This window comes from Rhinolophus hipposideros, assembly GCF_964194185.1.
Source record: "Rhinolophus hipposideros genome assembly, chromosome: 16".
Taxonomy (NCBI): domain Eukaryota; kingdom Metazoa; phylum Chordata; class Mammalia; order Chiroptera; family Rhinolophidae; genus Rhinolophus; species Rhinolophus hipposideros.
Window position 1 is genome coordinate 39,789,786 of NC_138062.1, and position 22,420 is coordinate 39,812,205.

At 54.4% G+C, this 22,420-nt stretch overlaps 3 protein-coding genes across 6 annotated transcripts; 1 reads left to right on the top strand and 2 right to left on the bottom strand.

The window, feature by feature from the left end:
* Positions 1–1,039: 1,039 nt before the first annotated feature.
* PPAN (peter pan homolog) lies at positions 1,040–4,743 on the bottom strand. Its single transcript, XM_081076573.1, has 12 exons — positions 4,660–4,743; positions 4,403–4,573; positions 3,793–3,894; positions 3,546–3,596; positions 3,257–3,427; positions 2,607–2,683; positions 2,348–2,455; positions 2,123–2,246; positions 1,961–2,039; positions 1,725–1,854; positions 1,491–1,651; positions 1,040–1,410 (listed from the first exon to the last, which is right to left on the bottom strand). Exons 1-12 carry the CDS (start codon positions 4,675–4,677, stop codon positions 1,202–1,204), a joined length of 1,401 nt encoding a protein of 466 aa, XP_080932699.1. The 5' UTR covers positions 4,678–4,743; the 3' UTR covers positions 1,040–1,201.
* On the top strand, positions 4,563–13,601 carry ANGPTL6 (angiopoietin like 6). Of its 2 annotated transcripts, XM_081076575.1 has the most exons (10): positions 4,570–4,760; positions 6,176–6,255; positions 7,439–7,544; positions 8,459–8,611; positions 9,228–9,298; positions 10,151–10,734; positions 11,414–11,573; positions 12,120–12,307; positions 12,381–12,651; positions 13,157–13,601. In XM_081076575.1, the coding sequence occupies exons 6-10, from the start codon at positions 10,159–10,161 to the stop codon at positions 13,345–13,347; spliced, it is 1,386 nt and encodes a 461-aa protein (XP_080932701.1). In that variant the 5' UTR covers positions 4,570–4,760; positions 6,176–6,255; positions 7,439–7,544; positions 8,459–8,611; positions 9,228–9,298; positions 10,151–10,158; the 3' UTR covers positions 13,348–13,601. The 2 variants fall into 2 exon arrangements, with proteins under 2 accessions (XP_080932700.1, XP_080932701.1); XM_081076574.1 differs by lacking the exon at positions 8,459–8,611 and having other exon boundaries at positions 4,563–4,760.
* Positions 13,563–18,074, bottom strand: SHFL (shiftless antiviral inhibitor of ribosomal frameshifting). 3 transcript variants are annotated; one of them, XM_081076579.1, is made up of 8 exons: positions 17,728–18,074; positions 17,152–17,275; positions 16,919–16,968; positions 15,484–15,522; positions 15,166–15,315; positions 14,596–14,699; positions 14,339–14,493; positions 13,563–13,857 (listed from the first exon to the last, which is right to left on the bottom strand). In XM_081076579.1, exons 1-8 carry the CDS (start codon positions 17,746–17,748, stop codon positions 13,637–13,639), a joined length of 864 nt encoding a protein of 287 aa, XP_080932705.1. In that variant the 5' UTR covers positions 17,749–18,074; the 3' UTR covers positions 13,563–13,636. The 3 variants fall into 3 exon arrangements, with proteins under 3 accessions (XP_080932705.1, XP_080932706.1, XP_080932707.1); XM_081076580.1 differs by having other exon boundaries at positions 13,582–13,857; positions 17,152–17,295; positions 17,728–17,880; XM_081076581.1 differs by having other exon boundaries at positions 13,582–13,857; positions 17,736–17,879.
* Positions 18,075–22,420: the final 4,346 nt, after the last annotated feature.

Genomic DNA, 22,420 nt, shown 5'->3' on the forward strand with positions numbered 1-22,420 from the left:
CATTGTACTTTCTAGATCTGGCCCTGAGTTTGGGGGAGGAGCCCAGGACCCGGGACCCAGAGCCGCCGAAGACTAGAGCCAAATATGCCCACTTCCCTCATTCGTAAAACAAGGTCCTGCACTTCCAGTGCCCACACTGGGGGTCAGAAACCAAGTCCAACTCCCAGGGGCTGCTGGTCTCTGTGAGACAGAAAACTCTGTAGGCAGTCAGGGACATGGCCACGGTGGAAGGAATTAAGGCCGACACCCTAACAAAGCCACAGGAAATAACTTCGTTCAAACTGCAGGGCCCACCAGACTGAGTAATCAGCTCAGGGGTGTGTGTGGGAGGACCATTTAGCTTGTAACAAGGCCATTCAAGCTGCAGAGCCCGCCAAGATTAACTGCCCAGGTACAGGAACGGGCCAATCAGCTTGCAGTTAACCATTTCAAACTGCAGAGAACATGTGCAGTCTAAAGAGACCAGGTAATAGCCTTTTGTCACTCATGGGTGTCAGTCAAGTGGTCCCACACCTGGAGAGGAACAGCCCATCATAGATAAAACCCACAGGATCCTGTAAGCCACACCATTTTTGAGCGGTGCTTTTGCTTAGGGGGCCACTCCAAACCCTTTGGAGTGTACTTCTTCTCCTAACAATGCCACCTTGAGCCATTGCCCCCTTTTGCCTTACCTTTCCTGGGGGCCCACTAGAAACTCTTTGTGGAGTGTACTGTCCCTTTTAATACTGGCCAGTGAGCTACTGCTTTCTGCCTGGGCCCTCTATTTCTTAGAAGGGGACTTTTTCTTCTAATAAACTGCCTTCACTACTTGACCTCGGTATCTCAATTCTTTGTTCTGAGTGCCAAGAACCTGGACACCGCGTCAAAGTGGGCTCATCCTCCGGTAACGTCGCGGCAAAGCTTCCCAGTGCTCCTCCCGAGGCCCAGGATTGACCCCCAGCTGTGGGAACCAAGCCCTGACTTCTCACCAAGAAAGGCCCACTCTCCGGTAACATCTGGGTCCTGTGACCCAACTCCCCCCATTGCAAACACAGCCTCTGACTCATTGGAAATCAGTGTTTATTAGAGTAGGAGGTTGGGGAACCAGCTCCTTTATGAAAGGAAACTGAGGGCTGTACCCAGACACCCAGGCAGGAGCCCAGGGCAGCACCTCTCGGGCCCCAATCTGGGGCAGCATTCCATCCTCTGCTCAGGGTTGGCCTTAGGCCACTTTCTTAGATGGCCGTGCTCGGCCTCGCCCAATGTCCCGAGCAGCCCGTCGAGGCCCCAGCTTGGCCTGGGCCCCCCAGGGCTTGCCCTTTGCCTTTGGAGGCCTCCGGTCACTGCTACGGTCCAGCTTCCGCTCCTTTACCTGCCGCTTCTTGCTTGGAGGCCCAGAGGGCCGTCTCCGTCGGGCCATTGGGAACATGTCTGCAAGGAGAGACTGTCAGGGCCACCAGGGCACAGGAACAAGCCCACGGTGCCCAGCTGCAATGACTTCTGCCACGCACCTTCATCAGGCTCCTCGCCCACTGCCTGGCGGAAATACTCTGCTTCATCCTCCTCCTCCTGGCCAGCCCCCTCGGCCTCAGGGGGGGCCCCAGGGTCCTCAGCATCGCTGTCACCATCAGCCTCTGCCCGTGCCCGCTTCATGCCTGCCAGGCTCTTCTTTCTGGAGGGCAAGGGTGTCGGTCAGTGTGGCAGCCTCCACCCAAGACCCACCTCATTACCCACCAGACACACACTTGTGGGCCTCTCGCTGCTCCTGTTTCCGCTGGACATTCTGGGCCTGCTGGTCCTGCCTCTGGGCCTTGAGTTGCAACTTCTCCTCCTTGGCTGCCAGAATGGCTTGCAACTCCTCCTCCGTTTTGTGCACTGAGAAGAGATGGTTCACCAAGATCCAAATGTGCGCACTGCATCTTGTGACCCACCCTGGAGGGCCTCAGACCCCTGGCCCCATGCCTGCCAGCCCCGTCCTCACCAAAACTGTGAAACAGCACATTCCCTTCCCCAACACCCTCCTGGATCTTGATAAGCTGCAGTGTCATCCGAGGCCCAATCTGGAGGGACAAGGGGGCAAAATCAGTCCTTCCTTGGGGTCTAGGGGCTGCCAGAGGAAGCCACTTCTGCTACTGGGCCTCACCTCAGTGAGCCGAATGGCGCTCTGCTGGGCCCGCATGTTGCCACGCCCCGCGATAGCCTGGGGCAGCTCCGTAATGTTGTGTTCGCCATCGGGCTCTGCCTCGCTCTCCGACAGCCCCACGCCCCTGTGCAGGGGGTACACATGCTCAGCAGGGGATCCCAGGCTCCTGGAACAGTTCTGGGTCCCCTTGGACTGTGCGAGCCTCCTACCCCGCCCCCTCCTCACGTGGCCAGCAGCTCACTGATGTCCTGCAGGCGGCTCATGTTGGGGAACTTCTCCTGGAGAAGCTTCTTCATCCCGCGACTTGCACCCACAGGAACAACTTTGATGCTACTGCAGGGGCCGGAGTAAAGAGGACGGTCAGGGATCATGGGGTCAGAGGCCAGCCCTACCCTCTCCCTTTTCCAGTGCATCAGGGCGTTTACTTTCACACCGAACAATCAGGCTAAGCAGCAGTGTTGCCATCGGCTGGACGCATACTCACTAGTGGCGGAAATCCAGCTCCTGGGAATCTGGGTTGTAGTTGATGAGAAGGCAGCGCTTGATGGTGTTCAGGTTCACCTGGAAGAGAGAGGATGAGGGCGTGGCACCAGGTCAGATGCCCCTGAGCCTCACTGCATGCTGGAGCTCAAGCCAAGACCTGTGGGGACTGCTGGCTAGAAATCCTGGTTCTAGGGCCCTCCGAAGGCCACCCACACCAGACTTTCTGAGGATCACATCTAATAAGCTGAATTTGAGACCCACTAATGCCAGGGATTAGAAGCTGGGACCCAGGAGCTAGACTGAAAAATACAATCCTCCCCCACTGCCTTATATCTAACCCCAGACTAGTTACTTCGCCTGTCAGCCTCAGTTTCCCTCTCTGTAACATGAAGTCATGACAATAGATGCTACACCACTTAAAATAGCACTCAATAAAGCACCACTGGCGTTTTCTACCTGCCAGGGAGAAAGGCAGTTCACAGGGAGCCCCTTGCCTCGCGTCACACAACATAAATGAGAGATCTGACTTTGGAAGCCAGGAATGTCAACCTCAGTGCTGGGAAGTGAGAACTGAGCAATCAACCCCAGGGCCTGTGTGGTACCTGCTGTCTGGTGCGTCCACCCACACCTGCCACTCCAGGCCCAGCCTACCTTGTGCACATTGATGGAGGGGAACAGGTTCTGGAACATGGTGGCCATGAGCTTCACATGCATGCCGTGGGGACCAAAGCTATTGAGCACCAGGAGAGGCGGGTGGGTAAACTGCTGCTCGTGCATGCGGTGCCGGCGCAGTGAGGAGACCACGTCACGCACCAGTGTGTACTGTGGGGAGGGGAGCGGGGTAGTGAGGAGTGGGTGACTGCCAACCACTCATGGCTGGCACCATCCCCCAAACCCAGCTCCCACCGCACATGGCCCTCACACCACCTCCAATCCTTACCTTGTTGATCCGGAAGGTCAAGGTGGGGCCTCCTGGGAGGCGCATCAGCTTCTACAGAGAAGGAAGGACAGATGAGGGGTCGAGGCTTCCAGCTAGGGAGCAGGGGGAGTGGGAACCTCTGCCCCATCTCTTCAGAGCGTTTACTTTGAAGCCAGAATCACAGCAGCTCAGAGGCATATGGGTTCATCATGAGAGTTGGGGGAGAAGGAGAGTATGGGGTAAATGAGGGGTGTGGGTGTCCACTCACAAAGTAGATATTGGTCTCCGTTTTGCTCAAGATCAGGAAATGTGTGACCCCAAGGGGCCCAGCCACTGCCACACAATCCTTCAGAGAATTTTTCTTTCGTACCTGAAAATTAGAAAAAAGAACGATCACAGACCCCTTTTTCAGCAGCCTATACACTTAAAACCGCATGCCTTTTCTTGCACCTCATCCTTCCCAGAAGGGAGGCTGGAGTTGGGGTGGAGTGCAATGCTCTTGGCCTCTAGAGCCAATCAGACTTGAATTCGGTTACTGCCTCTTGCTTACTGTGAATCGGCCCATTTTGCAGATAAGCCAGCTGAAGCACAGCGAGGTTATGTAAGTTGCTCCCGGCATTTCACAGAAGCCAAGTTCCTAGCCCAGTTCTGCTGACTCCACAGTCCCCTATTATCCACCATTCCCAGGCACCCACCTACACCCCAAGCTGAGTGCGTTCATCTGCGCGCCCTCACTGCTGCTGCGGAAAACCCTGAGAGCCAAAGACGATGGTCCCCATGCGGGTCTCTTTCTCCACCCAGGGAGGCTGAAGCCCTGAGCGGCTGGAGCCGCGACAACGGGGCCCAGGGCAGGCGGAGGAGGGCTGGGGGGTGCAGACCTGAAGGCGGGTGGCGGTGAGCGGCTCCATGACCCGCCGTAGGTCCAGGCTGAGCTGCCGAACGCCGCGACCCGCGCGGCCCCGAGCGAACACGAACGAGTGCGGCTGCGCGGCGTAGGCCTCGAGGCTGCGGAGCTGCGCCTGGGCGCGCGCGCGCTTCTGGTGCCGGGACTACGGAGGCGAGAGGCGAGCGGTGAGCGTTGCGGCCTCCGCCCGCGCCGCCCGCGCCGCCCGCCTCCCCGATCGCCGCATCTCACCCGCCCTGACTGCCGCATGCCGCCGTCTCTCCCACGAGGGCCCTTCTACAGGCCGCTTCCGGCGCCACACCGCTCACTTCCGGCACCGGCGAAGCTGTCACGTGAGGCGCCGCTGCGCGGTGATGTCACCCGGCAGGCTTCGGCACCAGATAGCCAGAGGGGAAAAAAGAAAAGTCGTTGGGGGTGTTGCTATGGAAACACCTGGTGCCTATTTTTACGGAAACGGGGGTGGGCCACTCAGCACAGGGAGCCAGAGAGAGCGCAGCGAAGTGAGTGGCGGGTTCGAATCCTGCCTCCGCCAGTTCTGCCAGCTGTGCGATATGTTTTTAAAAAGATTTTATTGGGGAAGGGGAACAGGACATTATTGGGGAACAGTGTGTACTTCCAGGAGTTTTTTCCAAGTCAAGTTGCTGTCCTTTCAGTCTTAATTGTGGAGGGCGCAGCTCAGCTCCAGGTCCAGCTGCTCTTTCTAGTTGCAGGGGGTGCAGAGCCCACCATCCCTTGGGGGACTCCAGGAGTTGAACCAGCAACCTTGTGGCTGAGAGCCCACTGGCCCATGTGGGAATCGAACCGGCAGCCTTTAGAGTTAGGAGCACGGAGCTCCAACCTCCTGAGGCACCAGGCCGGCCCCCCAGCTGTGCGATTTTGAGAGCCACTTTCCCCACCCCGAGGACCTAAAGGACCCTAACGAGAAGATAATAATAATTTACTCTCTGACCTGCGAATTAAGAGAGACGATGTACGCACAGCGCTTGGCACAATGGTGCTAGGCACTTGGGGAGCAACCAGACAAGCAGGGTAGCGCTGTGGCCGTTACTCCTTTGGGCCCCCAGCTCCTGCGGGCCAGCTGTCCTCCCCCGGGGCCCTGTCTGCGGATGGGCTGAGGATGGAAACTCCACATCACCTTCTGGAAACTTAGGGCAATGTGGGCGAGTGGTGAAAAATTCATCCCCTCCCGATTTCCGCTCAAAGCCCCAGTTTTGGCCTCAGGCCTCTGGCTTCTTCCCCAGAACCTTGGGGTGGGGGGGAGGGACGCCCCCAACATCTCTCTCCCTGTCCCATTCGCTTCCCTTCCTCCATCTGCCTCCCCTCCCCCATCTGCCTCCCCTCCTCATCTGTCTCCCCCTCCCCAATTCTTCCCCCACTCTCCTCTTCCCCGTCTCTGTCTCCTCCATATGTCTGTCTTCTTCTCCCCCAACGTTGTCTCTGCCATCAGTTGTCTCTTTTATCATCTCTAAGTTTCCATCCTTCTCCTCTCTTGCTCTGTCCCTATCCCCATTTCTCTCTGATCCTCTCCAGGCTCTCCATGTCTCTCCCCTTCTCTGTGTCTCAAACTCTCCCTTCTGTCAGCCCCTCTCTGTGTCTTGGGAGGTTTTTTTTCTCTGCTGCCAATGGGGGAAGCTGGCGGGGGCTGTGGGTGGGGGGCCGAGGGGCCCAGTATGGGGGGCCTCAGCCCAGGCCTGGAGCCCAGCCTGGCAGCCTCTCTCAGATCTGGGAGGACCATTTCCTCTTTCAGGCCCAGAGTCCACTCAGGTTACGAGTTCAGGACCGAGGACCTGGGGAAGGAGGCTGCTGGTCTGCAAGGCCTTCGCACAGGTTGGAAACCTCAGGCCTGTGCTCTCAGGTTGGGGGGCTCTACATGAATCTCTTTGTACCCCGGAGAAACGGCTGTCTGGTTTCTTCTGCCTGTTTCTGTCCCTGCATGACTTGACCTGGGTGAAGATGTGACTGTGTGTGGGAGACAAATGGACACATGCGTGCGGTAGCGGGGGGGGGGGGGGTGAGCTGGTGTTAGGGGCTCGCTGTGAACCTGGTCTGCATCTCTGTGCTTGCTAGTGTGTGACCCCATGTACCTGGGTGTGCATGTGTCTGATACACAGGTACAGTCACACTCAGCCCACAGGTTTTCTTTTCAGTTGTGAGGTTTTCTGTGTGTGTGTGTGTGTGTGTGTGTGTGAGAGAGAGAGAGAGAGAGAGAGAGAGAGAGAGCATATTTTGAACACACAACTGCTGCCTGAATCTGTTGTTTCTGGTTGTGTCTTTGGCAAATGGAATCTGTGTGTGCGTGTGCCAGGCAAATCCACGGACACACATGCATACACAGATTCCATCTGTCTATCTTTGCTGCTTTGTACAGCGGTTTGCATGTCTCATTGGGTGTGTTGCATGTCTCATGTCTTTGTGCTGCACTGTTATGTGAGCACGGGTGTGTGTGACTGTCACAGCATATGCATGTGAGTTCTGGAGCCAAGCTTCCTGGGCCGAATCCCATTGCCAACGTTTTCGGGCTGTGTGACCATGGGCAAGTCACTCACCCTCTCTGAGGCTCCGTTTTCCCTGCTGTTAAATGAGGCTACACACAGAAGGCAGCTCAGGTTGTGAGGATTAAATGAGATAAAAGGTGTAAACAGTTTAGAGACATGCCTGACACTGCAGGTGCCGCTGATGTTGGCTATTGTCCTTCTCTGTGGGGTGTGTGTGTGTGTGTGTGTGTGTGTGTGTGTGTGTGTGTCTGAGGCCCGGATCCCCTGATCCTGGGGCCTGCAGCCTCCCATGCTCTGTGCTCTGCAGTGGGGGGAATGTCCAGGGCACTGACCTGTGTTATCAGGCTCTGGTGGCCTGGCCAGGGGGGTCTGGCAATTCGGCCTCAATTCTCATGTGGGAAATCCTAAATATTTACAGTTGGAGCTCCTGGGCTCAGCATCACAGTTCTAGTCCCAGGCTCTGGAGGGCCAGGAGGGGTGCATTACCAAGCCTCCTCCCTCCTGTTCTCCCCCAGCCTCTCCCCTTTCCCAGCTCGGAGGCCCCTGCCAGAACCTTGGCTCCTCCTCAGACTTCTGTGCCTGCTGCGAGACTCACTGGATTCAGGGTCTTGGTCGTGAAAGGTGAGAGAACAGGAGGGTGGGAGGGCAAGTGAAGTCTGATTCTGTCTGTTGGGAGACTGGGGCCTCTGTTTGACTGGGGGCTTCGCAGGCCTTCTCCTCACCCCTGCTGAGACTCTTGGAAGGCAGCGTGTGTTACACACTCTAGCTCCAGGGGATGTGGTCCATTTTTGTTGTGAGGGGCCTGGTGTCTTAGGTAGACAAGGAGATGACCCCACTCACCTGTTGGGAGCTCCTGCTTGATGTGTGAGTTCAGTCATAAATGTTCCTTTGTCCAGTTTAGAACCCACCCAACCCCCCACTTCCCATGACTCAGAGTAAAACCTGAAGTCCTCCTCAAAGCCCTCAGGGCCCCGCACACTTTGCCCCCTCACTTCCCTGCCCTCACCTCCTCCCACTCTCCCCCTCGCTCACTCTGTTCCAGCCTCACAGGCCTCCCTGCCATTCCTTGGGTACATCAAGCAAGATCCCACCTCAGGGCCTTTGCACTTGCTGTTCCTTCTACCTGAATGCTCTTCCCCTTCTCTCGCTTCCTTCAAGTCTTCACTCAAGTGTCATCTCTTTAAATAGAGGCCTGACTCCTCTATTTAAAATGCCACCCAAGCCCAGGATTCCCACCCCCTTCCCTGCTTGAGTTTTCTCCTAAGCACTTACCACCTTCTGACCTATTTACTGTCCATTTTCCCAACCAGGCTGTCAGCTCCTCGAGGGCAGGGATTTTGTCTGTGTTGGTCACAGCTGTGTTCCCATTGCCTGGCATAGCTCCTGGCACACAACAGGCGCTGAGGGAGTGTGTGTTGAATGTGTAAATGAGGCAGCATGTGTCACGATGGAGACCAGGACATGTGGGTTCGGATATAGTGGAATTTGCTACAGGGATGATGAGTGTACACGAGACATGTTCTGAATGTCTGCAGGTACACATGGGAGGCATGTGTGTCCCCCATCTGAGAGGCTGTGAACCCCAGGAGTGAAGGCAGTGGGGGCCCGTGTGTGGACCCTACAGCGTCAGGGGTAGGTGGCCACAAGTACACACCCTCGAGTGAGGACACTTGTAGGAGGCCACCTGTGTGAGCTGGGGAATACCTGGGGGCGCAGCAGACCTGGGGCATGTGGGTGTTGGGGGTGTGTGTGGCACCAGGCACTGTTTTAGGTGCTGGGGACAGAGCAGTGAACAAAACCCAGACTTAGCCTCTGGAGGGTGATATTTTGGTGGGGGGAACTCAGATCATAAACAATTGCAAGTAAATGAGGCAATTTCAGAGAATGATAAACGCTAAAATAAAAAAGATGGACTGTATAGGGAGTGCTCAGGAGGGGCAAATCTAAATGGGGTAGACAGGGAAGGCTTCTGAGGAGGGGATAGCTGAGCTGAGATCTGAATAAGGAGAACGAGGGAGCCATGTTAAAATTCAGGGAAGAATGTTCGAAGCTGAAGAAAGAGCACCTGCAAAGGTCCTGAGGCTGGAGAATGCCTGGTATGTTTGAGGAACAGCAAGGAAGCCAGGGTGCCTGTTGCCGAGTGAGCGAGGGCCGAGTGGGAGGAAGTGAGGGCAGGGAAGGGACGGGAACAGGATGCAGGGCCTTGTGGGCTTTGGGGAGGACTCGGGCTTTTGCTCAGAGGGAGGTGAGAGCCATGGAGGTTCTGAGCAGAAGAGGGATGTGACCTGGCTTGGGTGTTCACAGGCGTCCTCTGCCTGCTGAGGGAGAGACCAGAAGTTGAGGACAGACAACTGGAGACCTGGGAGGCAGCTGCTGTAAGGAAATCCAGATGTTGTGTTGAGCTGGGATCATGGTGGGGGGTGTCGGTGGGGGGATGTGGAGGAATTCAGGGTCTAAACAAGAACTGGTAGTCCCCTGAGGGGTTGGATCTGCCATGAAGAAAGAGAAGGTATGGATGACGCTGGACTTTGGTCTGAGAATGTGGGAGATGGGGTGTCCACTACTAGACTGCGTTAGTGAGACTTGCCTCTCACCCCACCTCACCCTCTCCGACCCCTTCTCCCCGGCTTCGGCTCCATCTCCAGAGGTTCCTTTAGTACATCAGGCAGGGCCAGCCTCAGAACCTTTGCACTTGCTGTTCCCCGGTCAGGTCTGCTCTTTCTCAGACACCCCACGCTTTCCTCCCTCACCTCCTTCAGGTCTTTGTTCAAATGTCACCTCCTCCAGGTTTTCCCCCTTCTTAGATTGCCCCTGTACAAATCCCCATATCTCTCTGCTCTTTATCTTTAGCACTTAGCGCCATCTAATACACTTCATTAATCTTATACTTTACTTTGTTCCTGATGGGCAAGGATTTTGTATTTTGTTCCCGACTGTATTCCCAGCCCCCAGAATTGAGGTGGGCAACAGTAAGCACTCAATGAATGCTTGTTGAACGAATGCATGAGCCATGCAGTCCCGCAGGGCTTCTGGACCTCAGTGGAGAGGCCAGGGCGGTATCCCATTGGGTAGTTCCCAGCCTCGGGAGTCTGTAGACCCAGAGCCAGGCAGGTGTAGACACGTGCATTCCCGCGTGGGATCAGTTGGGTTTAGCCCCGTCTGAGATTCAGGGCCCGAGTCTGGGTTCCCGGGTCCCTCCCTCCTTCCTGTTGGTCCTCTGCCTGCAGGTCCTGCCATGTGGGCGCCCGGGCCGCGCACGCTGCAGCTGCTGCTCCTGCTGGGCGCATCGTGGGCGCGGGCAGGTGCCCCGCGCTGCACCTACACCTTCGTACTACCCCAGCAGAAGTTCACGGGCGCCGTGTGCTGGAGCGGGCCAGCCTCCGCGGGCCCGACGCGGGAGGCGGTGAACGCCAGCGAGGTGGCGGCGCTGCGCGTGCGCGTGGGCCGTCACGAGGAGCTGCTGCGCGAACTTCACCGGCTGGCGGCGGCCGACAGCGCCGTGGCGGGCGATGTGCGCGCACTGCGCAAGGACAGCCGCGGCCTGAGCGCGCGCCTGGGCCAGCTGCGCGCGCAGCTGCAGCACGAGGCGGACCCGGGAGCTGGGCCCGGCGCGGGAGCGGAGCCCGCCGCCGCCCTGGCGGTACTTGGGGAGCGTGTGCTCAACGCGTCTGCCGAGGCGCAGCGCGCCGCCGCCCGCTTCCACCAGCTGGACGTGAAGTTCCGCGAGCTGGCGCAGCTGGTCAGCCAACAGAGTAGCCTTATCGCCCGCCTGGAGCGCCTGTGTCCAGGAAGCTCGGGCGGGCAGCAGCAGGTAACCCCGTAGTCCCCCCAGAATCGCAGTCACTTCACGTGCGCATTGACTGTAAGATGGGTCTCCTGTAACCCCAGAATCTTTTAGCAGCAGTCCCGGAAATCTGGAGTTCCAAAAACTGGATTCCTACCTCTCCTCCCATAACTCATTTGGGTCAAAACGCAACTGTTGGCTATTTAGTCTTTACTTAATCCACTTCATATGACTATTCTTAGGATCCTGTAATCAAGCATATTGTGTGGATAAAGACCAAAGATCCATGACGTGGAGGTGTTATGTAATATACACCCTGTGTCAGTTTCTAATTCCTGCCATATTGTTATGAATTCTGGAACATGTCTGGCTCTGGGTTTTGAATCAAGAGATTGTTGCTCTGTGACAGCCCCCACCATACAGGGCTGTGGGGAGCATTCAGTAAGTTAATACTTGTTGTTGGAGGTACTCATGTTATCCCTACTTTATAGAAAAGAAGTTGGAGGCACAGATTGGTTAAGCTGTGCACACCAGAGCAGGAATTTAGGCCCAACTGTCTGCTCTTGACAGCTAATTAGGCTTTTGGAGAGGGTCAATCCATGCTCCTGCCTGATCTCCCACCCATCTGGGTGCTGGGAGATTTAGGAGCTGAGTGGCCTAGGCTGAAGGTTAGTGCAATCACATCTGATTTTCTTGGTCTCCCCAGATCCTGCCACCGCCCCTGGTACCTGTGGTTCCAGTCAGTCTGGTGGGTGGCACGAATGACACCAGCAGGCTAGACCCAGCCCCAGAGCCCCAGAGTCAACAGGAGCCCTTGGCTTCTTCCATGCCCACAGGGTACCCTGCTGTTCCCACCAAGCCAGCAGGTAAGATGAGGGCAGGGCTGTTGGGGGTGTGAAGAGCCAGGGGACATCCAGTGCAGCATGAGTATAAGGAAATAGGAGTCAGGATTTTAACAGCAGATTCCTCTCATGGTGAGAGGACTGGAGGAAATAATTTTAATCTGGTAATGGAACATGGAGCTATGGCTCCTACTCTAATAAAGACCAAAATTTTTACTATGGTATGAAAACAGGAGAGGAAGCTCTCTTATATTGATGAGGGGACAGGGAATTTAGGACTGCTACTTTGGTGAGAATTTGAGCTGGTTCAGCGTGCCATGTTCAGGACTTCTATTCTGGTGAGGAGATCATAGAGCCAGGATTTAAAAACCCCAGGCTCCACATGTGCTATGTGAAAGAGTGACTTAAGGATCTTATTCAGGTAAAGAAATGGGTATTGGGGCTCTTATTTTGGTGAAGGAATGGGAGAGGCAGGACTACTATTCTGATGAGGGTACCAGTGAGAATTAAAACTCTTACTCCAGTAGGGGTTGGTTGGTCCGGGCCTCCCCCATATCTCTGTGCTCACAGGCCCATGGCAGGATTGTGCAGAAGCCCATTGGGCAGGCCATAAGCAGAGTGGAGTGTATGAGCTGCAACTGGGCCGGCATGTGGTGTTGGCATGGTGTGAGCAAGAGCTGGAAGGTGGAGGCTGGACTGTGATCCAGAGGCGGCAAGATGGCTCTGTCAACTTCTTTACTACCTGGCAGCACTACAAGGTGGGTGTAGGTAGGCAGGGCTGGGGAGGGGAGGGGACCTGCTCCTAACTTCTTGACTTTCCTGCCCTGCCAGGTGGGTTTTGGGCAGCCTGATGGGGAATATTGGCTGGGCCTTGAACCTGTGCATCAGCTGACCAGCCGTGGGGACCATGAACTGCTGGTGCTCCTGGAAGATTGGAGGGGCCGTGGTGCACGTGCCCACTACGATGGTTTTTCCCTGGAGCCTGAGAGCGACCACTACCGCCTACGGCTTGGCCAGTACCATGGAGATGCTGGAGACTCTCTTTCCTGGCACAATGACAAGCCTTTCAGCACCGTAGATAGGGACCGAGACTCCTATTCTGGTAAGGAACTCTTTTTCTTGTGGCGGGGGAGGGGTGTAGGGGAGGAAGGACTCCTAGTGAGGGAATGAAAGGGTGGGGTAAGACTTCCTTCTGGTAAGAAGCAAGGTATGCAAGAGAACAGAGGATATGACTTTTATTCTGATAAGAGAACGGGGAACTCAAGATTCCTTCTCTGATGAGGCAATAAGAGTCAGGACTCCTGTTCTGGTGAAAGGCAGGGCATGCATGTGGGGAGTATGGGGGTGTTGTGAGAGCTAGGACTTATTTTAGAAAGGAAATAGAAAAGATTTTTTTCCTGGTAAAGGAATGAGGGATAGAGCTCCTAGTTTGCAGAAACAGTGGGGAAAGTATGACTTGTAGTTTAATAAGGGGCTATGGAAGGAATTACGGCCATTGCTCTGAAGAAAGTGGGGGCCAGGGGATGCCTGGCAAAAGCCTTGCTCTAGTGAAGTACTGGTAGAGGCTTTTATTCTGGTAGGAGGACACGGACTCTCTCTTCCCTTAGGTAACTGTGCCCTGTACCAGCGGGGAGGCTGGTGGTATCATGCCTGTGCCCACTCCAACCTCAATGGTGTATGGCACCGTGGTGGCCACTATCGTAGCCGCTACCAGGATGGTGTCTACTGGGCTGAGTTTCGCGGTGGAGCTTACTCTCTCAAGAAGGCTGCCATGCTGATCCGGCCCCTGAGGCTGTGATCATCTGTCCGTCTGTCCCCCAGGTCCCAGGGGATGTTTGTCAGCAGAAGCCGAAGTGGTTGTGGCCACACCTCCTGTGTGGTTCAGTGCGTGCCATGTCCCACAGACCTTCCTGTTGTCATCGATCTGCTCCCCAGGGCCCTGAAAACAGCACCCAGGAATCCCCCTGCCAACATCTCTTAACCCAGGCGCCTCCCCAAGGGCACTTAGATCTCGGTTTGAGCTCATATTTTATAATAACACAAAATATCCACAGACCGTGTCTGGTTTGCATCTCCACCTGGCAGGGTCACTCCCTGTGCCCACCCTCCTCTTCCTCCTCCTCCTCCTCCTCCTTCAGGTCGTCCAGGATGAGGTTGTCCAGGTCTTCCAGAAGGCCCTCCTGGCTCAGGCAGGTGGCCACCGTGGAGCCACTGCTGATGTGGGGGTTGCTGGGGTGTAGGACTTTTGGCAGGTGGTTCTGCTTCCGGCTCTTCGGGTGTGCGCAGGACGTCCCAGGCACGTGGGGCTCTGGGGAGGGACGGGTTCTGAGGGCACATGAGACTGGGCCAAGGAGGCTGAGGCCACAGGCTCAGAGCTACAGGAAATTTGGAGGTACAATCCATAGGAGATCCAGGGACATGGGTGTCACCCGAGGCTCCAGGAGACAACACGGGGGCTAAGAACACAGACCACAGAGGCAGAGACCCTGGGACATGGGTGTGGGTCACTGGAGGGAAGTTACAGAGTCTCACAGGCAAGACCATGGGAGGTGGGTGTTAGGAGGAGCAGGGGTCCAAGATGACCTGGTGTTGGAGGCCATGGAGACTGGGGAGCCATGGAAGACATGGAGGGAGAAGCCGATGCCATGGGGACAGGCCTTGGGAGGCACGTGGAAAAAGCAGGCAGAGACCCTGGTACTTAAGGCCCCAGAGGTGGAGACCCCAGGTGTCAAGGCCAAGTAGACAGCCCACAGTGGGGAGAAGCCACCGGGAATGAGTGGCGTCCTCACCTCGCCGGTTGTAGCAGTCGGCAGCTGAGCAGGAGTGGGTGTTGGTGCTGCGGTGGTCCATGTCCCGGTCCCGGCGCGGAGGGAGGATCCGTGTGGGATACACGGGAAAGCCGCAGCCGTAGCAAGGGGATGAGGACCCCATCTGTGCCCAGCCCCTGGGGGTGGGCAGGGCCATGAGGGTCCAAGCGAGAGGGCAAGGCTGGGCCAGGGCAGGGGTAGGGCAGGGCTGAGTCTAAGGTGGGGAGTCAGGACCTCACCGGAAGTTGTGTCGGCACTTTGGGCAGTGGAATTCAGCCACGCCCCACATCTTGTCACATGGCACAGGCTCATAGCGCTTCCGACATTTCCTGCATTGGGACACCTGGAGGTGTGGAGAAGGTAGCAGGCTCACTATCAGAGGGAACTCTGCTAGCTTGATATTGGCCACAGTGGGAACATTTATACCATAGAAATTGTCAAACACTAGAAATCTGGGGTCCTCCAACCCCCCTCCTCCCATCCATAAGAGCTGATTGTTAAGCATTGACCAGAAGCACAAGCACACCATTGGTTAAGGGGGTTTAGATACCAGATTTGGGGTTGTGGTTTCAGGGTCAGATTTGATTGCTATGGTAGCTGTCAAACTGTGGAGTCAGAGGTCAGGTTCCGGGGTAAGGGTTGAACTCCTCAAGTTGAAGGTCAGAAGTCCAGCTCAGGGTTGGGGGTTGGGGTCTGAGATCGAGGTTGAGCTCTCTGAGGCTGATGTTCTTAGGTCAGAAGGTCAGACATTGAAGATGGGGGTTGGGAGTGGAGTTCAAGATAAAGTCAAGGTTGGACTGGGTTATCACCTCCTTCCTCTGGGGTACGCGGCGCCACCAGACATGGTCACAGGAGGAGCAGGCAAACTGCCGGTCCACAGCAGGGATGAGGTCTTTCTGGGCACGTTGGAACATGCGTAGGTTGGCTTGTGTCAGAGGCAGGAGGGAGGTCGCTACTGCCTGTGGAATGAGGGGGCTGAGCATTAGAGGATGGTCAGCCTTCCTCACCAACATAAACAAGTCTCAGCCCTCCTCTCCTAGCAGATGCACCCCCTCCTCTACAATGACCTCACTCTCTCCCATGGATGTCCTCCCTGTTCCACCTCCCCCATTCCCACCTGGACTCACCTGGATATCCTGGTCCTGCTTCATTTCCTCTGGTGGATCCTGGGTGGAGACACCAGGGGCAGAGGCTGGAGATTCAGCTCAGGCCTCTTTTCACCTTGTTTGTTGGCGGCCGAGCTCCTGGATGGGACCCTCCCAGCCCCATATAAGAGTAGGGTGTTCCTAACTCACAAGGAGCTGATTGGCAGCGCTCTTACTGAGACCAGGTACATGACCTCTGTTACCCTTACAACAGTCCTGAGAGGTGGGCACACCTGTTACCCCCATTACTCAGATGGGGAAACTGAGGCCGAGCCAAGAGAGGGCTTGCCTGAGATCAGAGCAGGCCTGGACCCCATGCACCCTTACTGCTGGTTAAGTACCACACATTTGTTGGCATTGGGATGAGTTAGTTGCCTCTTTGAGGCCATGCTGCTTTAGGCTAAGTGTTCAGTCTCTGAGTTCAGATAGATGCAGGTTCGATCCCCAACTCTCCATTACTTCTAGCTGTGGCAGTGTGGCCAAGCTACTCCCCTTGGGTCCCTAATGAGGGGCATCTCCGAGCCCAGGCTCTGACTCTGAGTGCTCGGGTTCAAATCCCAGCTGCCACCTGCATGCTGCATAATCCTGGCCGTGACTTCATCACTGTCTCAGTTTCCTCATCCATAAAACCTGGCGGTAAATAATAGGACCTGCCTCAAGGGGTCGCTTTGGTGATGAAATGAATCAACAGGTAAAATTCCTGGAATCCTGCAGCAAGGAAAGTGCTCAATCAATGCTAAATGCTACTCTTTATTTTTTTACCATACTCTTTATAGGTATAAATGTCAATGTATAAATGTAAAGAGTATAATACGTACTTTATTATACTCTTTAACAACTATACTGGTCTTTAAGGCAGGCAAAATCCACAGTGCATCTGCCACCAAAGCCATCTAAAGGGCAAAGTGGCCATGATGTGTCTGTGCTTTAAAGCATTCATTCATTCATTCATTCGTTCGTTCATTCATTCAACAGGAGCCTCCTGCCCCCTCTCTCCTGTTCCCCATCTCCTGTTCATCCCAGCCTGTCTGCATGTTCCTTTGCTCACACTATTCCCTCTTCCAAGAAGACTATTTCCGAGCCCTCCATTCCCAGGGATCACTCTTTTTCAGCCTTGATCAGTTGACACCACATCCTCCAGAAAGCCTTTCCTGACCTCTAGGGCTCCTCTGAGATGACTTTAATCCTGGCGGGCGTCACTAGTTTCGTGTCTCTCCCCCCCATTTAATACCATTAGCATGGAATGAACACCTACTGTTTGCAGGCTCCCTGGCAGGACACACAGCCCTTCTGTGAATAAGTAAATGTGGTTGGACCATGAGTTGTGGACTGGCAGTGCACTGAGTGGGGCTCACCAAAGATGTGCTGTTCTCCCTCCCCAGTTACCCTGTCCTTTGAGCAGAGGGGGGCAGTTTACCTGGACATCCAGTTCATTACTCAGTTCCTGTCCATCTTTCTGCTTTACCCCTGGTGGGGAGAGTTAAGTGTAAGTGAAGGGCCCTTGGAGGATCTTGTGGGAGTTTCAGGGTCTTCGGAGCCCCAATACAGACCCTCCCCAAGAGATGATCTCAACTCCTCTTCCTACCCTCCGAACAGACCAAGCTCCCCCGCGCGGAACACCCACCAGTCCCGGGAACCCTGCCCGCTCACCGTACACGATGGAGCGGGCCACTCCGGTGTGGTCGCTGTCAAATTTCCTCATCAGAGTCCCCGCCTTCCTGTTGGAGACCTTCCCATAAAACTTCTCCCGGAGGCGCCGGACGCTCTTCTCCAGCTGGGGTGGGGACAGCGGGGCTCGGAAAGGGGAAGAAGAGAGATTGCCCCTCCCTATTTCTAGGCATCCTTCTCCGGGCCTGAACTTGACCCTTGGTTTTGGCCTCCGCATCCCCCACCCCCATCCCTCCATGGTATTTCCAGGAAAAGCCAAAGTCCCCACCGGGCATTGGGGGAGGGTGCGGACTGGGGCGAGCGTCCTAGGCTCGGGAGGAGGCCGGCCAGGTAACCCCTGGCCTCTGACCCTTGACCCTGCAGCCCCTGCTTTTCGCCCAGGGGGCCGCATTTCGCTCAAGAGGAGGTGGCGGTCACTCTCCTTTCTGGGGGCGGGGGGACAAGGAGGAAGGTCTGGGCTTCGGATGGCGTCCCAGGGACCTGCGAAGCCCCCTCTGCGGCCCCGGCCCTTCCCGGCGTCTCCTGAGGGCCCCCGGCCCAGCCGTAGCCATCTCCTACCTCCACACCTTCTTGAGACATGGTGGCAGTCACGCAGGTCCCCGCGAGGATCCGCACTGCGCGCTCAGCGTCCCCTACCTGGACGCGCCCCGCGGTCCAGCCGCGCGCAGGGCAGGGAGCGGGGCTCCGGGCCGGCTCCTCCCTCCCTTCCCGGCCCCCTCTTTCGCTTTCGATTGCGGGGAAACGCTAGCTCCACCCCGGCTCCGCCTCTGCTCTTGTGCCCCAGACCGAGGAGGGCTCCCGGGGTCCGCACTCAGCGCAGACCTCCGCCAGGAGAGGCGGCGCGGCCTCTGCAGTCGGTCACATGTCCCCACGCTGCGCGGGGTCCGCGTCTTCACGTCCCTCGTGGGGGCGGGGCCGCATCGAAGGCCGCCGCGAATCTCGGGCTCCCGCTTCTACCCCCGCCGCAGCTCGCGCTCCCCTCGTTCATCGCCTTCTCTCCTCACCCAGGAATCAGGCGCTAATTAAGACCTGGGCACCTTCCTGACTCTGAGTCTCTCACCCGGCCACATCTCCTCTCTGAACCTCAGTTTACTCCTCTATAAAATGGGGGTGATAAGTGACCACATTCTGGGGGGGGCTGTACTCGTGAGCGCCAGGATTCCAAACCCCGGATAGAACGCTTAGTAGCTCTTGGCATGCAAACTAGTCGGGCCAGCTACTCGGTGCCCGTCCAAAGGGACAGGCAGTGGGGGGATGGGGGTGCTTGTTAAAAATACAGGTTCCTGGTCCCAGCAGTCCGGCAGAATACGGCCGTCAGCGGTTCCAGGGACTCTGTATTGTAAATCCAAAGGTTGAGAACCCCGAGGTCCACGACCCACCCAGCACAGGGGGCTGGAGGGGCTCTGGCCCAACCCAGAGATTTCAGGGATGGCTTCTTGGAGAAAGGGACGGCTCCTATAGAGTCCTTGGAGTTTGAGGTCTTAGCTAGATGAAGCACAGAGTGGGGAGAAGGAAGCAGCTGGTGAAAAGATCCCCGAAGCAAGAGAGAGTCTGACGTTTTAGGCCAGGGTTTCTCAACCTCCTCACTGCTGCCATTTTGGGCTGGGGAATGCTTTGTGGTGGGCCCTGTGCTGTGCATTGTAGGATGTTAAGCAGCTTCCCTCACTGGATGCCAGTGGCACCCCACACACACCAGTTGTGACAACTGAAAATGTCTCCAGACATTGCCAGATGTCCTCTGGGGGGCAAAATTGCATTAGGGTAATGACTCTAAATTGTTTTCCCAATTATGCACCCCTATCAGTAAGAATGTTGAAGCTCTACCCCCAGATGGATATTTACTTATAAATTATGTAGAAATACAGTTATACCAATAGAGTCTGTAGATTATTTTATAATATATTATTACTTGTTCTTTAGCAAACAAACAATGGAGATAAAAAAATAGGTGTTCTGATGTTTTCTACTTGAACCCCAAAGCTTTGTAGGTCTAGAGACTTTTACTCTTAACGAATGTAAACAGTTCCTGGTTCTTTGTGGCTGAATGGTGGAATTTCAGACAGGGATGGGGGCCCGAAGGCTGCACAGACCACCTGGGATTTTGTCCTGAGGGAAGTGGGAAGGCCTGGGGGGCTTTCCCTTTACCGCTGCCAATTACTACTTACCCAGTGGAGGGGAAGGTCACAGCTATGTCCCATCCTGTGGCCAGGGTGGACACCGAGTGGGCAGGGAACAGGTGGGAGACTGATCCAACTATGACAAGAATCGAGACTGCTAGATTCTTATAACAATGGCCACCATGTTGAATGCTTACACTGTGCCAGGCATTGAACAAAACAAAGTCCCTAGAATGTAGAGCTGGCATTCTAGTGGGGAGACAGACAAAAAACAAATATATAATAGGACAGGAAATAATAAGTGCTAGGGTGACATATGAACTGGATAGGGGGATAGAGAAAGGGGGATCAGGGAAGGCAGTGGGAAGTGACATCTGAGGGGAGACCTGAAGGAGGTGGGAGAAGAGTTCCAGGCAGAATGAACAGCAAGTGCAAAGGTCCTGAGGTGGGAGCATGGGAGGACTGTTAGTAGTTGTAGTATTTCTGTATTGCTGTGTAACAAATTAGCCCCAAACTTGTTATTTCATATAGTTTTTGTGGGTCAGGAATCCAGGAGTGGCTTCACTGGGGTTTTCTGGCTCAGGGTCTCTCTGTTTCTGAGGTGGCTCACTTACATGGCTGGCAGGTGGGTGTCGGCTATTGGTGAAATGCCTCAGCTCCTCCTTAGTGGAGATGCTTGAGTGTACTCCAGCTTGGCAGCTGGCCTCCCCAGAGCAAGTGATCCAAGAGAAGGAAAGCCGGGTGGAAGCTGTACCATTTTATGGCCCAGCTTTGGAAGTCACATTGCATCACTTCTGCTGCCACCTCCTGCATGTCACTAGATCCAGCCCAGATCAAGGACCGGGAATGAAGACTCCACCCTCTCTCTCCTCCCACTCTCCCATCTCCCGCTCGAGTCTCTCATTGGCTGCACCAGAAGGCAGGGAGGGCAAGGGAGCGGGTCATGCTATCAGCCTCTCAGGGAATAGAGCTGGGGAGAGAAGGGTGAGAATTAATAGGGAAGGACAAACAGAAGATCAAACCGGAGTATTGAATGTTGGCATTGTACACGAACAGAAAAATAAACATTCCCAGCGATCACATGGGGGTGCTCCCTATCCACCAACAGTTCTGTTTGAGATTTGCAGCTGTCTTGGCCTGGCCAGATGTAACTTGTTGGTGCAGTGGTGTGAGCATTACTGCATTTTATCCTTTGTCTTTATAAAAAGGTGTGGAAAGGGAGAAAATGGATGTGCTGATAACAGCGATAAGAAATGTAGCCTCTGACACTTTAGTATAATTGAGTCAAAGATGGAGCCCATTTGATCCATCCATTCATTAATTTGACAAACATGCATCAGGTGCCTTTTTGGCAGCAAGCATAATGCTGGGGACCATTTCTGCCCTTCCAGAGTAATGGTTTTAATGGGAATTTTAAACTATGTATCTCATTTGATCCTCATAGCTGAAGCAGGTAGTAGTATTATAAATGGGAAAACAGTTTTTTTTTTTCCTGACTGCAAGAATCTGCTCCAGGGGTGAATAGGAGTTACTTAGGTGAAGAGGTGCAGAGCAGAGGGAGCAGCATGTGCAAAGGCCCTGAGATAGGAAGGGGCTTGGTCCATGGAGGAAGCTAAAGGTCAGTGTGGCTGGGCTTAGTGAGGAGCAGGGAAAGTGGAAGGGGGTGAAGCTTTTGCCAAAAGCAGCAAACATATATATTTTTAATTAAACTTTATTGGGGTGACAATGGTTAGTAAAGTCACATAGGTTTCAGGCATATAATTCTGTAATATATCATCTATATATCACATTGTGTGTTCACCACCCAGAAAAAAAAGCAGCAAATCTTGGCTTTCAGCTGGACCCTTTGAAGCTTAAGCTGGTGACCATATGTTTAATTGTGGAGGAAGTGGATACAATTGGAGCATGTGTGTGCTTTGTGCAATCTAGTCAACTTTTCCCTCAGTTTAACCAAATGAAGCACTTTGGGAATGCCCAGAGTTGGAGATGTGGGGAAATGGGAAATCTCAAAAATGTTGGATAGGGTGCCCCTTGGTAGAACCTTTGGAGAGGGCAACTTGGCAAAATCTACTAAAGCATTAACCATGCTGAATTAACCATTTCTTTCATTTTGTGTATTCTGATGCTTTGACATCTGGGGCCTCGTGACCCTGGAGGCACTACTCCTCCCTGGGCACACACAAACCATTTGTGGGCATTTCTGCATATGCATTTCAACACCACCTTTACTTCCCACATTGCTTATTTCTCTAGCAATTGCATTTTTTTGGCATTGCTTTTGTAATCAGAACCAAAATATACACAGTAAGATAAGTTCAATTACTTTTAAAAATAACATGTATGAAACTCTGGAAATATATCTTTGACAATGACACCTAACTGGAGAGACAAAATTTGGGATTTCATAATTTGTATAGCCTTCAATGAATAGAATGTCCTTTACAACACAGAAATCTGTTGTTAGTGTTTTGCGAAATCAGTTTCAAACAGGTTTCCAGTAATGCATTATGTGCAAAAGTTGGGGTCCTGCTCAAATGAATTCGGTGAGTGGAGAAATCGCAGTGGCTAAAATACTCTGAGTGCGTCCAAGGCTCGCTGGGTGCCAGGCTTTCTGTGGTATGTCCTCTGGGCTTAAGGCTACAAGTCTTCCTCAGCCTTTTGGCTTAGATAACACTGTCCTGTTATCAGATGAAGAATCTGAGTTTCAGAGAGATTAAGCAGATCATGTAGGACACCCAGTTAATAAGTGGCATAGCCTGAGCTTGAACCTAGGCCAGCTCTCCACAATGCTCCTTCAAGCCAGAATTGAGGACAAGAAGTATAGAGGTCAAGGGGTGCATTTTGGAGCCAGACAGTCTGGGTTTGAGTCAGTTGCTAGCTCTTTGAGCAATTTCTTGACCTTTCTGGGCCTCAGTTTCACCATCTCTGAAATGGGAATACAATTGTTGTGGGAGTTCCATGAGTTAATGTAGATAAACCATTTAGACCTGCACTGTCTGACAGGGTAGCCACTGGCCACATATGGCATTTGAGCCCTTGAAACATCGCAGGTCCTAATCCAGATGTGTTGCCAGTGTCAGATGCACGCTGGATTTGGAAGACTATGTAAAACAACACATCAGTGACTTTTTATA